At 45.2% G+C, this 15833-nt stretch overlaps 1 protein-coding gene across 3 annotated transcripts in view; it reads right to left on the bottom strand.

Annotated features, from left to right (window-relative positions):
- The window catches only part of UGGT1 (UDP-glucose glycoprotein glucosyltransferase 1), a 1185714-nt gene that overhangs the window by 389683 nt on the left and 780198 nt on the right, over window positions 1-15833 (bottom strand). For all 3 annotated transcript variants that reach the window (XM_069213734.1, XM_069213736.1, XM_069213735.1), the window contains one exon: window positions 306-495. In XM_069213734.1, coding sequence (XP_069069835.1) covers window positions 306-495 — 190 coding nt within the window. The remainder of the gene's footprint in view (window positions 1-305; window positions 496-15833) is intronic.

The following is a 15833-nucleotide window of genomic DNA, read 5'->3' as shown; positions in this document are numbered from 1 at the left end:
CACAACTCAATGTAACGAAAAAGATGTTCTAATGGACATACACATATGGCGTAGAATAACAAAATATTTAAAGTTTTCAGTCATACCCAAATAGGAATGTCAGATTTTTTCATTTAGTCTTCTGAAAAAGCAAAGCATTCATTAAAAAGAAAGTTTATATAGCTTCCCTGAGTCATGGCATGCTATCTCAACAGATTATATGAAAAAAATATAATAATGGTACACATCTTCAACAGAAGGCAGAAGAGATCCTCTATAATGTTTAACAGCAATCAACATCCTGAAACGGTTTTGGTGCAACCTACCTCGTCCAGGTATATGTTATCCAGATCGTAGGGTGTGCGAACAGACTCGACCATCCAGCTGTCTGGGGTGATGATGTTTAGAGTGAAAAGAGGTGAATGGGGCATATCCAGGAATTTCGCTATTGGGCCTGGAGCAAAGTTGTTTTCAGATGTGAAAGATACTTCAGGCTCCAGAACATACCGATAAAAGCTAAAAATTGAGTAGAGTTCAGTTAATTGACATGCTTCTTAAAAGGCTGCCAAAACAGTCACAATAATTAATTTGCACACTGGATCTATAACTATTCAGCCCTTTTATTCTCTCCAGTGCGCTACAGTTTCCATAAGAACAAATGTATTACCTTTGTAATGTTCTTTCTGATGCATATGAAAGCTGCAGCAAATTCTTTAAGTGAATCCCTTCTTAGTCATCAGACTGTATCCAGAATTTTTAGAAGCAATGTAGATTCTTAAGCACTAGGTTGGCTTGTGAGAGTAATGGCAGTGACATCATAGAAGCATATGTAAGGTGGCAATACCCTAGTAACAACAGTTCTGTCCATGCAGTCATCAAGGAGGAACATAGATACGGAGCCTAAAAAAACCTAACCAAAAAAAAAGACAAAAGTATACCATCCACAAGAAGAGTGGGGAGGGTGGTAAACTATCCGTAGAATCCTACAGAAATAATTTTACCAAAGGTAAGCATTTTTATTTTTTTTAATGAACACCGGCCACCAGATTCCTTTTGTGAGCCACTCCCAATATAATCCTGTATGAGGTGGATTGAAGATCAAGTCTGCCAGGCTCAGACTGAGCTTGTTCCTTTGAGACTAGAGAATAGTACTTCTCAAAGTAATGCGATAATGACTAAGTTGCTCTATTAAAATTGATTGACTGGGGAATGTCTCGAAAGGGCCAAAATTGCTGCTTGTACCTCTGGTCGCATGATCCCCAAAGCCCACAGGTAGGTTTCTGACCACTAATTAGTAACTGTCCAACTGCAAAGGAAAGTCATGAAATGATGGCCTGCTTTCTCACTGCTTTTCATAGTTTCTCTTTCTCAAAACCACAGTTTTTTTTAAACTCTGAAGGGGGTTTAGTTCTGTGAACAAAGTGGTTACATATACTTTTATGCTTTTCTGGTATAGCCTTTCCTCCTAGTTAGATGGATGTGGATGATGGAATAAGGGAGGCTGGAGCCAACAAACTGCTTCAACTTTATGAAAGGAGGAGCCCACTCACCCTTCCGGCAGAAGTAATACCTACTGGAAAAACTACATCCCACTGCCAGAATTCTACAGGCAAGTGTGTAATGGATCGAAAGGATGCCCCATCAAGTAAGTCAAAACAAAGTTAAGGTCCCGAGAAGGAACATTAAAAGAAAAACAGTAATATCAATTATGTAAACTTTTTTAGAAAATGATTACCAATGGAAGTTTAAACAAGGATTGAGTGAGTATGAATGGTAAAATATGTTTATTAGTTAATAAAAACCATAAACGGCAAAAGAAAAAGCAATCTAACCGAACACAGTATGATACAAAGTGTCAACATTAATACTGCTACTAAAAAGAAACAATGTGCAAAGATTCTAAAAATGTGCAAACAAACCAATCATGCAAATTTGATCAAGTATCAAAATATAAAATCGCCAGGCTAACCAGCACAGTTTGACGACATTAAAAGAGTCACGTGATGACATGCGGCCCAGGTCCCACACACACAGGTCCACCCTGGATCATGTGCAGATCAGCCTGGTCATCCATATTCATGTGTTCACTAACCAAGGCAATGTGCAAAATTACGCAGAGTGCAAATGACATGCCGGGAGATCTACCTCCCACACTATCAGCGACAGTTTGTTTACAATTGGGTATAGAATGTCAATGTTAGAGGGGTCACTGACAAATACAATGTGCAAAGTTATGCAAAGGGGTACAAATAAACCACTCTTCATGCAATGTTCAGGCTTATACAGATTGTATAAGAGAGTCGGTGAATAGTCTTATAAACCTTTAAATAAAACTTCAAACTGAAAGTCATAATTTTAACCAGAAGAGTTTGCGATGCACGGGCTTGTACAAATTGTGCAAAAAAGCTGGAGCATAGACTTTTAAGCCTTACAGCAGACATCAATCTTAGTTTTGTAAATCTAACAGAGGTCAAGCTGACAGCTGGCTAAATGTTTGTGTGCAAACTAACGCTATTTTAAAGATTTAAAGATTTTCCGAAACTGTACCAGTCTGATATTCAACATAATAACCTTTGGGTCAAGTGACTCAAGGAGGGCTTGTTTACAGGATCTGATCCCAAATGCGTTGAGTTCTTATTTCAACATACTTTTTTAGTTGTGGGCCAGGGCTGGCCATATACAAATAACATGCAGCAACGTTTCCTCGACCTAGCCGCATAGGTGGCATTTCTGATTTCCTCAGGACTTCTTCCCTACATTTTGGCTGAAAATCTAACGTTTGAATATCACCACATCTTAGTGTTAGAAATCTCAGCTTTATCTTTAGGGTGTAGATGACTCTTTAAGAGTTTTATAACATTTTAAGACCAGCCACCCAGGCTACCGCTTAGATAGTTCCTCCCCATCTTCTGTCCAACTTCACAGTTTGATGGATTTGTTTACTGCTTTTTTAAAAGCTGGATCAGACATGTTAAGGTCCCAGAAACTGCCCGGTTCAAGCAGCTCTATGCTTTTTGCGCTGGTTGGAAATTTGGCATTTAAAAGTAATCACTTTTGTTTTATTGCATTTTGTTTTCCAGCTCAGTATTCTTTACATACTTCCCTAAACGGTTCAGCAGTCTTTGTAGGCCTATTCTTGTATTATTGAGCAACAACAGGTCATCTGCATACAGCATGTTTGAAAGTTGCGGACCACCAAAACTGGGCACATGTGCTGACTGACCGTCCAGTTCTGAGGAGAGGTCTGCAATGTATAAATTAAAGATAAGTGGTGCTAAAACACAGCCTTGTTTTAGGCCGACTGATGTTTTGACTTCCCTTGACAAATGTGTACCCTCCCCGAGCTTGATCTTGACACACGTGTCAGAATATAATAGCATAAAAGCAGTCAAAATATTTGACGGTAACCACAAATGTTGCAGTTTTGCCTAGAGTCTACCATGCAGGGCACAGTCAAAAGCTGCCTTAAAGTTCACAAAGCACAAGTAAGATGGAGTCCTGGTGCCCTTGGCTCTATTGAGGGTCAGAATCAGCGCCAGAAGGTTTGTTAGTGTACCTTGGTTCTTAGTGAAGGCGGTTTGATTGAACGGTAATCTGCTGTTGTCTACAGCCCCTGTCTCTAGTTCTTGAAGAAGGCGCATAGAGAAGTACTTAAGAGCAACATCCAGCTGAGCGAATATGCAATAATTATTTGGTGAGGCGATATCCTCGTTATAAATGGGTTGGATTATGAACCCTTCTAACTGGCTGGGATGACTCTATTTGCCAAAACATAATTAAACATTTCTGCAAGAAAGGTTGCATATCTTGATGTTGAGTGTTCAAACAGTGGTTGTGGAAGCCCATTGGCGACTGGGCACAATCAGTTCGTGATTTTTCAAAGATCTTAATTATTTCTGTGGGAGTAAATGCTAAAGGGGGGGGGGGGGCTGTGCATTGGTAGTTTGGTTGCCATTCTCCTCATGCACTGGGATGTTTTCATCCAGAGTGATTACCTTAAAGTGGGATTTCAAAGGACTGGCCCAGGCATTCTTGCTTACATTTGCATTATGGGCTTCTCTTGGACCTTTTTCAATATTATTGATGAGTTTCTAAAAGCGTTTTGAGTCAGCTGAGTTAGATGCACACAGCTATTTGGCCTGCAGCGTTTCCTGCTTGAATTTTTTTTATGGCACCATACGTCCCTTTTTAATAATTTCCTCTCTTCTCGGAGGCTTCTTAGTAGCATTTCATCCTCTGGAAATGTACGCAATTGCCTCAGCAGTCTGCCCCCTGTAGATGTTCTCTACCGATCGTGGCATAGATATGTCCTTATGGCACCCAAGACAGGTTCCCTTGTACACTCTCTTAGCAGTAAATTCATTTGTTAGTTCTTTAGCAAAAACTTCCCATATAGATGTCAGCTTTGCATTTACTACTGCCATGCATTCCAAACTGGCTACTGCCTCCTCCGCTTGAGCCTTGACCATACATGAGCTCCACTTCAGGCACTTCAAGTTTTCAGTGCCAATCTCTCCCTGGAGTGCTACCACGGCTTCCTGCTTTAGCACAATTGTCTGTACCATGATTATCTGTAGATGGTGGTCACTCTCCTCAAGGTGTAACACTCTGAAGTCACTTACTTGCTTAAACAATTGGAAGTTTACCAGTGTGTAGTCTAAGTGAGAAACTTATTTACCCAAGGCCCTTGTCCATGCTGGGGGGGATGGCTGCTGGATTCCGACCATTCAGGGCAAACTGATTGTCTTTCCTGATGTAATGTGGCTTGCTTTGAGTTGAATTAAACCGAGCTATTTCTGCATGTTCCTCATTCGGGAGATAGAATAAGTCAAGATTAAAATCTCCTATGACTAATCAGTATGATGGGCATCTTGAATTATTTTTCATGAAACAGGTGTGCAGCGAGTGTCTGCGACTGCGGTCTTCCTTTTCGGATTGACGTATACATTTATAAGCATAAGCGGTTTGTGCTTAGACTTTGCTCAGCCATCCAGGCGCACAGTCAGGAAGGGCTGTTCATCCTTATGAAATCTTAAGGGTCAAATTGGAATTCATGTAAATTGACAGGCCGCTTTTTTGCCCTTCCAAATGGGCTGCTTTTCTATGCCAGTTTATGAAATTCTTCATAACCAATAAAAGGAATACTGGCTTCTTCCCAGGTCTCTTGAATCAATATTATATCAAATGTTCTTAAAAACTGATGAATAGCTTGGTCTTCAATTTTTGCCTGTAGGTCCCCTATGTTCCAAGAACAAATATTCAACCACCGCTGGGCGGAGGCAGTCAGCTGTGTTGATGTTCAACTCATATGTGACTTTTCCTGCGATAGCGCAGAGTGCAGCCAGCTCCAGCTAAGTATCACACTTTGTTAGAATTTTAACGCACTCCTCTTCTCTCAAGAACTGGACTGTTATGGAGGACTGTCCTACAGCTTCTTTGGTGGCCCGTCCGGTTTTGTATCTTCCATATACCCCTCTCAAAACAGACCAAGGTAACACTGCCATCTTTGCAGGACCATGCTCCTCTAATAGCAGGTAGGGGTATCTATCTCATTGGTAGGTTGTAACTTCAATGCCCAATGCTTTCAGAAGCTTTTTCCATTCTAGGACTAAAATGGGGAGATATGAAGCCACAAATGTGACTAAAGTTGGATCTGAATGCCGTCTCCCTCCGGCTGCTGAAAACTTTATAGCCAGGATGTCTTCAAAAACCACATAATCTAAACCACGTAGTGCCTTTACTAGTTTTAGGATACTTGTGTGGTTAAGTACCTCCTGAGGACCCTTAGTCTTAAATTCAGGAATCCAAAGTAACTGGCACCCCTGATTAAAGTGGTTCGAGATTAGATCATTATTGACGCATGATTTTTTATGAGCCCTATGCACTCTATTTGATGTACTTGGGCTATAATAACTTTTAAGGCGGTACCTTTCTACTGCTGGGCTCCGAATTACTGTTCCTATTTGCCCACCAACAGAACCTCTATTTGCCTCTGACGGCACATTTACCGGTGAATGTGACCTTGTTGCTTGGGGAGCCTGCTCTATCATGGAGCTAGGTTGGGTTTCCTCTTTCTTGGGGATTCCTAGCTCGCAACCCATTACCTGACTACCACCACCAGGAAAAGGTCCCCCTTTCCTCAGAGTCAGATTTCCTAAGGCCATATTGAGATCCGTGAACCTAGACTCCACGTTGGGTAGTTGGAGTCTTGCTATTGATGTAGATTCCAGCTCAGGTGTGTTGCGTGCCAGCATCAGATCAATTGGCTTAGGATTTCCTCGTGGCTTTAGCTCTGACTTTGGCTGCTTGTCTTCCTGTTGCAGTTACAGATACTTTTGCTGCACTTGCAGAGCTGAGGCGGGCTTTCTTCCTGCCCTTTCTTGCATGCCTCCAATCCCTCTTGGTCATGTGAGGAGAGGGGTGTACTTCTACAGGGAGTGCAGAATTATTAGGCAAGTTGTATTTTTGAGGATTAATTTTATTATTGAACAACAACCATGTTCTCAATGAACCCAAAAAACTCATTAATATCAAAGCTGAATATTTTTGGAAGTAGTTTTTAGTTTGTTTTTAGTTTTAGCTATGTTAGGGGGATATCTGTGTGTGCAGGTGACTATTACTGTGCATAATTATTAGGCAACTCAACAAAAAAAAATATATACCCATTTCAATTATTTATTATTACCAGTGAAACCAATATAACATCTCAACATTCACAAATATACATTTCTGACATTCAAAAACAAAACAAAAACAAATCAGTGACCAATATAGCCACCTTTCTTTGCAAGGACACTCAAAAGCCTGCCATCCATGGATTCTGTCAGTGTTTTGATCTGTTCACCATCAACATTGCGTGCAGCAGCAACCACAGCCTCCCAGACACTGTTCAGAGAGGTGTACTGTTTTCCCTCCTTGTAAATCTCACATTTGATGATGGACCACAGGTTCTCAATGGGGTTCAGATCAGGTGAACAAGGAGGCCATGTCATTAGATTTCCTTCTTTTATACCCTTTCTTGCCCGCCACGCTGTGGAGTACTTGGACGCGTGTGATGGAGCATTGTCCTGCATGAAAATCATGTTTTTCTTGAAGGATGCAGACTTCTTCCTGTACCACTGCTTGAAGAAGGTGTCTTCCAGGAACTGGCAGTAGGACTGGGAGTTGAGCTTGACTCCATCCTCAACCCGAAAAGGCCCCACAAGCTCATCTTTGATGATACCAGCCCAAACCAGTACTCCACCTCCACCTTGCTGGCGTCTGAGTCGGACTGGAGCTCTCTGCCCTTTACCAATCCAGCCACGGGCCCATCCATCTGGCCCATCAAGACTCACTCTCATTTCATCAGTCTATAAAACCTTAGAAAAATCAGTCTTGAGATATTTCTTGGCCCAGTCTTGACGTTTCAGCTTGTGTGTCTTGTTCAGTGGTGGTCGTCTTTCAGCCTTTCTTACCTTGGCCATGTCTCTGAGTATTGCACACCTTGTGCTTTTGGGCACTCCAGTGATGTTGCAGCTCTGAAATATGGCCAAACTGGTGGCAAGTGGCATCGTGGCAGCTGCACGCTTGACTTTTCTCAGTTCATGGGCAGTTATTTTGCGCCTTGGTTTTTCCACACGCTTCTTGCGACCCTGTTGACTATTTTGAATGAAACGCTTGATTGTTCGATGATCACGCTTCAGAAGCTTTGCAATTTTAAGAGTGCTGCATCCCTCTGCAAGATATCTCACTATTTTTGACTTTTCTGAGCCTGTCAAGTCCTTCTTTTGACCCATTTTGCCAATGGAAAGGAAGTTGCCTAATAATTATGCACACCTGATATAGGGTGTTGATGTCATTAGACCACACCCCTTCTCATTACAGAGATGCACATCACCTAATATGCTTAATTGGTAGTAGGCTTTCGAGCCTATACAGCTTGGAGTAAGACAACATGCATAAAGAGGATGATGTGGTCAAAATACTCATTTGCCTAATAATTCTGCACTCCCTGTATTTGTCTCTGTTGAACTCAGTAAATAGGCCAGAGCCTCCTGTACGTCAGAGGCACTTTTTTCTTTTTCTCTTAAACCGGGTCTTTTACTGGCTCCCTCTGAGGGATCTACTCTTCCAACTTGGTCCTCCTGTTCAATTCGATGACTGTACTCCAGTAGTCCCTCTGATGGGGTATCTAATAACTGCTAAGCCTGGGCTCCCCCCGATACCCCCCCCACCCCCCTCCCCCCTCCCGTTTGAAGGGCTGGGTCAAATTCCCCCCAGAATTCCTTCCAGAATAGCCGGCAGTTGAACTAGTCTGTCGACTACCTCTTTACTTGAACAGATGGTGAAGTCATTGAGCTGTTTGGGCTCTCGTAATTAAGGCATTTAATTATTCAAGTTTTATTCACAGCCAAGGTGTTTAACAGATCCACTGGATATCCATTTTATCTGAGTGGTGGCTGGGTGTCGTTATTGGTGCTTGCATTTAATTCAATATTGCTACCCATATGTTGATCAGATTCTTTGTAACTTGCAGGTCCGTGTGGGATTCATCTACTTTCCCCATCTGACTGGGTTGAGCTATTTGATCTCCAGTGGGAGTAATCCAGTAGGCTTCTGTCTGGGACAAGTCCCTTGCACCTGACCCTCTGCCTTTATGGGGGCAAACTAGGAGCACCTGACTCCAGCACATTATTACTTGCTTTAAAAGCAGGGAAGGAATAAAATTAAACCTTGGGGCTCATTAGCGAATCGAAATTGTCAATATCAGTGTTTGTGTCTGCACCTAGCTTATACAACTTATGCTGCCAAGCAAGATTTTCTGTGACAGCATTCCATGACTATAGGCTCCTGACCTCCTGATGCCGATACCAATACCGATGCTAAGGCCCCTGGTACGCCTAAAGTTGCGGCCTCATGATCTAACTCACAGGGAGCAGCTGCGGGAGGCCCACTGTATGGGTGCTGGTTTTCTGTAATCCTAATTATTGGAGAGAGGTGGGTTTGAGGTGGAAGATGTCTTATAGCCTCCTTGCTTCCTTTAATTGGGAAGAGTCAGTATTTTGAATAGGGTCATCTGCGCCCTGGTGTTGGGTTCAACTTGGGCTCATCTCGCAACCTTGCTTACTTGAGGACTGAATAAAGTCTGTTATTTTGTGGATATCAGGTTGTTGGGATGGACTCCTGTTCCCTTTCGCATTTTGGAGGCCGCTGAGACCTATCTACTACTTCTGGAACTACTTCTTGTGTCACTACTGTTGCATTTTCCATATCAGAGTTGCAATAATCTGCAAATGAACACCTGGTGTATATATACTGTTTGTGCTAGTTCTCCCGGTTGCAGTTTGCCCTTCTTTTCGATACTGCTTCACTTGATGCTGGATCCCTTTTTTGGCACGAGCACTCGAACGGCGCCGCCTCTCCCTTTTGCAGCCACCCCTTGTTCCATTTCTGATCTATTCCTCGTGGTATGCAGTGTGGGATAATATGATATGGCTTAATGGCTTAGTTGCAGGGGACACGAGCAGGCCTGTGGTGTCACCTCCTCCTCATCACACTCACCCCTAGTATTCTTGTTGTTGTACCACATACTTATGCCTTGCAGAATTTTTCACCGTTCAGATTACTTTTTCACAGTGCTTTAAGACACTTTTTTGAATGCAGTACGCAATGTAGACTCCAATCTAATCAATAACCAGCACTCGGTGTACAGCAGTCAGAAATACAGCAGTCCGAAGCAGTGAGCGGCGGTTAGGGCGATAGTTAAATAATCCACAAAAGAGAGGCTAGCCAGGCCACAAGCTGCACCAAGTCCTCAACCGGGCCACTTCCATGACATCTGGCCACCTCCACTCAATGACAAACGCTGACAGGAGGACCGGGTGCAGGACTCTCTCTCCTATGCCGCTAACCACTCTCGCCCGCTCTTCCTCCAGCTCCTTAGGGTTAAGCAGTCACGGGTATGGCGGCTGGAGGAACACTGAGCACACGATCAAGAACGGGGCACCCAGGCACGGTTAATCACCCCACCCCCACCCACCCCAGACAGACAGAAGGAGCCAAGTCCCGCAGAGAAAGCAGTACTACAAACATCCCAAAACAGCATCCCAAGTAGCGGTTCCAAACGGCCATGTCTGCTCTGTCCACCGACTCCGCCCTCAGGGATCGGGAGAGTAGGACAGTAGTGGAAATAGCTGTCATGTAACCTAAGACTGTGCTGATACTTAGCCTTTTTCTGCAACAGCCACAGCCAGTTGTAGGATTCTTAGCAGGGTCTGCTTGCAAAAGCACCAGATAATTGATGCTGCACCTGGAGATGAATACAGGCTATCTACTGGAGCAAACAAATCTTGGAAAAAGGGTTTACCCCAATACAGCACAATAACTTTTGCAGGCAACTTATAAGAGGACCAATCTAATCGCTTATGTTTGAAGCATGTCAGTTTAATGTTTTCCAGGGTGGGAAAAGGAAGCTTTTCCCCCATTCTCAGAAAACACATTTTAAGTTTGACGGCGCAGCCACGGAAGTGTTAAACTCAAGTAAATATGGATACCACAGCTTTGTAGCCCTATCAAGTATCAATATACCCGACTCAATGATTAAATCTGAATTGCAGTTGGTTAAAACAGTTTTTAAAAATGTCGGCATAGACTGAGAAAGCAGAAAGAACTGATTAAATCAATTATCAAGTCACAAATTTTATGAAAAACTGGGAGTCTATATCAGTCGCGGGTCGACAATGGGGCGGGGTGGCACACGCGGGTTGGGGGAAGACATAACATTAATAAAAAAATAAATATATAATTTTAAACTCGCACCTTTGCTCCCGCGATACGCCATTCCTCTGCTCTTCCGTCTCTCTCCAGCACAGGCTCCCAAGCCTGCCCTGAAGCCAATCAGTCAGGACTGCGCTCCCAGGCGGGCTGGGAGCCTGTGCAGGCTCTCTCCAGCCCAGCAACTGAAGGGAGAGACCCTTCTGCGCATGTGCAATTGGCCGGCCAGAGAAAGCCAGCCAAACATACATGTGCAGTGAGGGCGAGTGCTCAGCACTCCCCCTTATTGCTCGTCACCCCTGTGGCCCACCCCTTCCCCCAAAACTATAATAAACATGGTTTATTATAGTTTTGGGGGAAAAGGTTTGAGGCTGCCGCTGCTGGTGGGGACACGACGCTCCTCCGCCTTTATGGAGGAGCCGCCCCTGATTAGTGATTATAATTTTATTTTTACAGACTGGCTTTATTCTGTATGATTGTATCATGTTTGTATATTTTGCTTTATTTTAATTTTCATGGTTTTAGAAATAGAAAGTAAATCAAGATTACTTACATGACAATGAAAATGGCAGCATTGCTGCCTGTATCCACTTGTACATGTGTTTCCTTCAGCAGGAGACTAAATCTGAGCAGTTATCTCACTGCTCTCATTCTAAAAGGTTGAAAGGAAGAGGATGTTCCAGTTAAGACCAAAGAGTACATGTCTTACAGCCTGCTGGTGAGCTACCCTGCTTGCAATGACACATGGGTCACAAAAGTGAACCATTTGATCGGCCTACATGAAAAGTGGGGGGATAACTTTTGTGCAAAGTACCAGCTTGTCTGGGTACACAGAGGTAAGGGACCTTAGAGGATAAGGCCTGCAGCTCACTCACTCTGAAGGCAGTAGCAACTAGGTCAAGGAAGACTGTTTCAGCATCAGAAGCCTGAAGGGACAATTGTGGAGAGGCTCGTAAGGTGCACACATGAATAAGGTTAAGACCAGATCGAGCTCCCACTGAGGCATGATAAATAGTGGAAGAAAAAGATTAACAAGAAGTTTTAAAAACCCATGTATAATAGAGGACTTGAAACAGGAGGGTTGGTCAGGCACCCTTTAGAAGGCAGAAAGAGCAGCAAGTAACCCTTAAGAGTTCCCAGAGTAGAGTCCTGCTGGGCAATGGAAAGAATACAGAGCAAGACTTCATAAAGGGGGGCAGAAAGGGGATCAATATGTTTTTGTGCACACCAAACCACAATGTTTTACAATGGCAGGCGTATACTTGTCTTCGTGAAGGGGACGCCAGGCTAACTTGACGGCCTTTGGGAGGAAGGTCTAAAGCTGGCAACTGCTGCCAGTCAGTCTCCATGCAAGAAGGCGGAGAGTGGACAGGTTTGGGTTAAGAACCCTCTCCTGCGACAATAGATTCTCCAGAAAAGACAGCCTGTTCAGAGGATCGATAGTCATGCTCAGTAGATCGGGATACCAAACTCTCTGTGCTTAGTCCAGGGCCACAAGAATGACTTGCGCCAAGGCGTTCCTGATCTACTTGAGAACTCTGGACAGGAGTAATTAGGGTGGAAAGGCGTACAGGAGTCCTGAGCTCCTCTCAAGAGGAAAAGGTTCTGAGCAACAGCTCCCTTGGAAACTCCAGCACGCAAAATGTCTGACATTGAGCATTCTCGGCAGAGGTGCACAGATCTAACCAAGGCTCTCCCCATGGCCAAAAGAGACCTTCCACCACTTCCGCTTGGAGGCGAAATTTGTGATCTGCGAGGCATCGATGGCTGAGTTGGTCTGCCCTGGCGTTCAGAGAGCCCGGCATGTGTTGAACCACCAGGGCTATGCCCTGCTATTCCAGCCAAGTCCAGGGCCTCTTAACATAGGGTCCACAACCCCACACCGCCCGGTTTGTTGCAGTACCACATGGCAGTTGTGTTGTCTGTGAACACCTGCACTAGCCTTCCCTTGATGGGGGGTAAAAAGGCTTTCAATGCCAGTTGTATTGCCTGGAGCTTCAGAAGGTTGATCTGGAGTCCCGATTCTGCCGGAAACCAGAGTCCTCTGATCTCTACCTTTCCCAGATGGCCGCCCTATTCTAGGAGTGACGTATCTGTCACCACTGTCGTGGTTCATCAGCTACCACTGCAGTTATTGTACAGTTCCCTCTGAGATTTGGACCGTGTTGGAGAGCTTCCCCTGATGCTGAGCACAATGGCACTTCAGGTCCCATTGCAGAGCCCGCATATGCCAGCAGGCATGTGTCACTAGTAGGATGCAGGAGGCCATGAGGCCCAGCAGCCTCAGAGTCATTCTCACTGAAACCCAGGATAGCGGCATAAACATCAGAATCATAGCCTGAATATCCTGGATTCACAGTTCGTGAGGAAATACCCGAAACTGTACTGTTCCTGAACAGCCTAGATGAAAGGGAGCACCTGACAGGGAGTCAGGTGTGACTTTGGAACGTTGACAGTGAACCCCAGCAAAAGCAGAAGGAGACAATAGCCTAAGGCAAGCCTGCCTTCAACAGCCAGACATCGAGAAAGGTGAAGGCTGGCTCCCTTGATCTCCGCAAATGGGATGCAAGCACCTTGGTGAAAAACTGGTGGGTACTGGTAAGGCCAAAAGGGAGCACGGTGTACTGAAAATGCTCGTAGCCTACCATAAACCACAGATAGCATTAGTGGCAGGCAGAACGGGAATGTGAAAATAGGTGTCCTGCAAATCCAACGCTACCACCCAGTCTCCAGGGTCCAGGGCAGACAATACTTGAGCCAACATGAGCATTTTGAATTTCTACTTCTTGATGAAGAAATTGAAGACTTGGAAATCTAAAACAGGACAAGGGCGTTTTTTTTTTTTTTTTTTAGGAACCAGAAAATAGCGGGAATAGCAACCACAGCTTACTTCTGGCTTCGGAAATCTCTTCATGGCTCCCTAGGCCAGGAAAGCTGTGACTTGCTTGCCGAGAAGGGACAGATGATCCTCCATTAGCCGGTAGTGAGATGGTGTCATGGAGAGAGGGTGGGGTGGAGGGGTTTTTGTCCAAAAGGGGAGGGATTAGCCCCTTCAGACAATATGCAAAATCAACCTGTCCAATGTAATAGACTGCCATTGGGGAAGGTAATGGGGAATCCTGCCACCAAGTGGATGCCCATGATGGTAAAAGGGCAGATTAGGAATGCTTGTAGGCTGCAACTGCGGAGGCAGGGTGGTAGACTGACCAGACCGCTGGCTACCTGGACCCATGAGGCCTTTGGGTACCGCACCCTCAACCACAACAGAGCTGAAGAGCGTGAGCGGCTCAGTGGCTGGGAGGGAATTTGCAAGGCTGGAAGCCCTTTCCAAAACCACGAAAGGTAGATTGTGGATGGTGTGGAGCCGCAGCAAGGCCCAAGGACTTGGCCTTACCACAAGAATCCTTAAAGCACAACAGCGCCAAATCTGCCTCGTCTCCGAAGAGGTGGGTGCCATCAAAGAGCATATCCATAAGCAAAGTTTGGACATCCCCTGAAAAGCCAGACGTCCTCAACCAGGCGTGGAGCATCAGGGCCACCGTCAATGAAACCGCTCTGCCTAGTAAGCTGGTCATGTTGAGTTCACATCGTATTATGAACTTTGCTGCATCTCTCACATTGGCAACTGCCAGAGAGCATGGCCCAGGCCTCCTCCGGGTCCTGTGGCAACACCTGCGCAACCATGTCCCACAAAGTGTAGGAGTAACGGCCCAGAAGGCATAAGGTGTTCACAGACTGTAATGCAAGGTTGGTGGAAGAAAACAACTTCTTCCCCAAACAGTCCAGCCTTTCTGGATTCGATATTTGGGGGTGGGGGCGGTAGGAAATGCGCCATGGGATGTTGGTGGACCACCAAGCTCTCTGGGGTAGGGTGTTGAGTGAGGAAGTGTGGGTCCCCTGGGGCAGGGCCAGTAGCAATGGACAACTGGATTGAGATCATGGTCCCAAAAGTTCTCAAGTTCCCAGTAAATGGGAGCAGGGATTCAGACGAGGCAAATCCCAGTTGCAAAACATCTGTTAAGATGTTACTCTTGACTGCCACAGAGGGAAAATGTAGGTCAAGGACCTCGGCCGCCCTAAACACCACCATTGCCTATGAGGGTCCCTCCTCTGTAGCCACGGTAGGAGGAAAAGCATACCAGAATGTGAATCCGCATCGGGGTCAGCGACGGCAAAGGTCGAGATAGCACAACTGGTCCGGATCCATTAATGGACCCCTGAAGGCCCACTGGAGTCGGGGCTGGAGCCGTCAGCACGGAAACTGATGGGACCTCCTTCGACTGCACAGCTCCTGAAGGCAAACTGGAGCGGCTGCGCCACCCAAATATGAGGCGCATGGCCTCATAGACCTCTGTCAGTTGGGCAGGGCTTGCTCCGGCTTCTAGAAAAGGGGAGGCCTGGAGTTGGCCCAGGCACAGTCTTCGAGGAACCAAGCCTTGAATGCAGACGTTTTCTCATCTTGTCGGCCAACGGACCAGGGGAAGTTGAAGACCACTTGAACTTCTTGCTCTTTTCCTTGTGCCTTGACTAACCCGATTATCCAGAGGACTTGGAGTGGGACAATGATGACTTCAGACTCCACGACCAATCCTGGGGATCTTCCTCTCAACCAGGACCTCGAATGACTCTGATAGGGTCACAATGAGCTTTACGGACCACTCCCCCCAAAGCTTTTGAATGCATGGTGTGGCAATTGGAACACAACTTTGGGTATTGCTTATGCCCAAGAAACCACAAGCAGACAACGTGAGGGTATGTCACCGACATTCAATGAAAACAGACTCTGAAGGACTTGAGCCTGTTTTCCTAGATGAAATTTCCTATCACACATGGAGGAAAATCCTCAAAAAGTCTCAATAAAACATATAAAAAATCCAGTCAAAAAGTGGCTTCTGCGGATAAGCGCTGGCTGGCGAGGAAAGAAAAGAAATTAAGTCAGGCGCCTGGGTGGTGCCTATATTGGTGTTGCAATGTCACTTCTGTTGCGGAAGATACATTGGAGCTGATCGACGCTACCTACAGGTGCGCAAGGGCACTGCTCACAAAAAATCTTCTGTATCCAGTCTCATGCCTGGGGTAATTCAAAGGTAAGGAATCAGTGG

The sequence above is a fragment of the Pleurodeles waltl genome, chromosome 11 (assembly GCF_031143425.1).
Source record: "Pleurodeles waltl isolate 20211129_DDA chromosome 11, aPleWal1.hap1.20221129, whole genome shotgun sequence".
NCBI lineage: Eukaryota > Metazoa > Chordata > Amphibia > Caudata > Salamandridae > Pleurodeles > Pleurodeles waltl.
The sequence above is the reverse complement of the archived record's forward strand: the minus strand, read 5'-3'. Positions and strand labels throughout refer to the sequence as shown.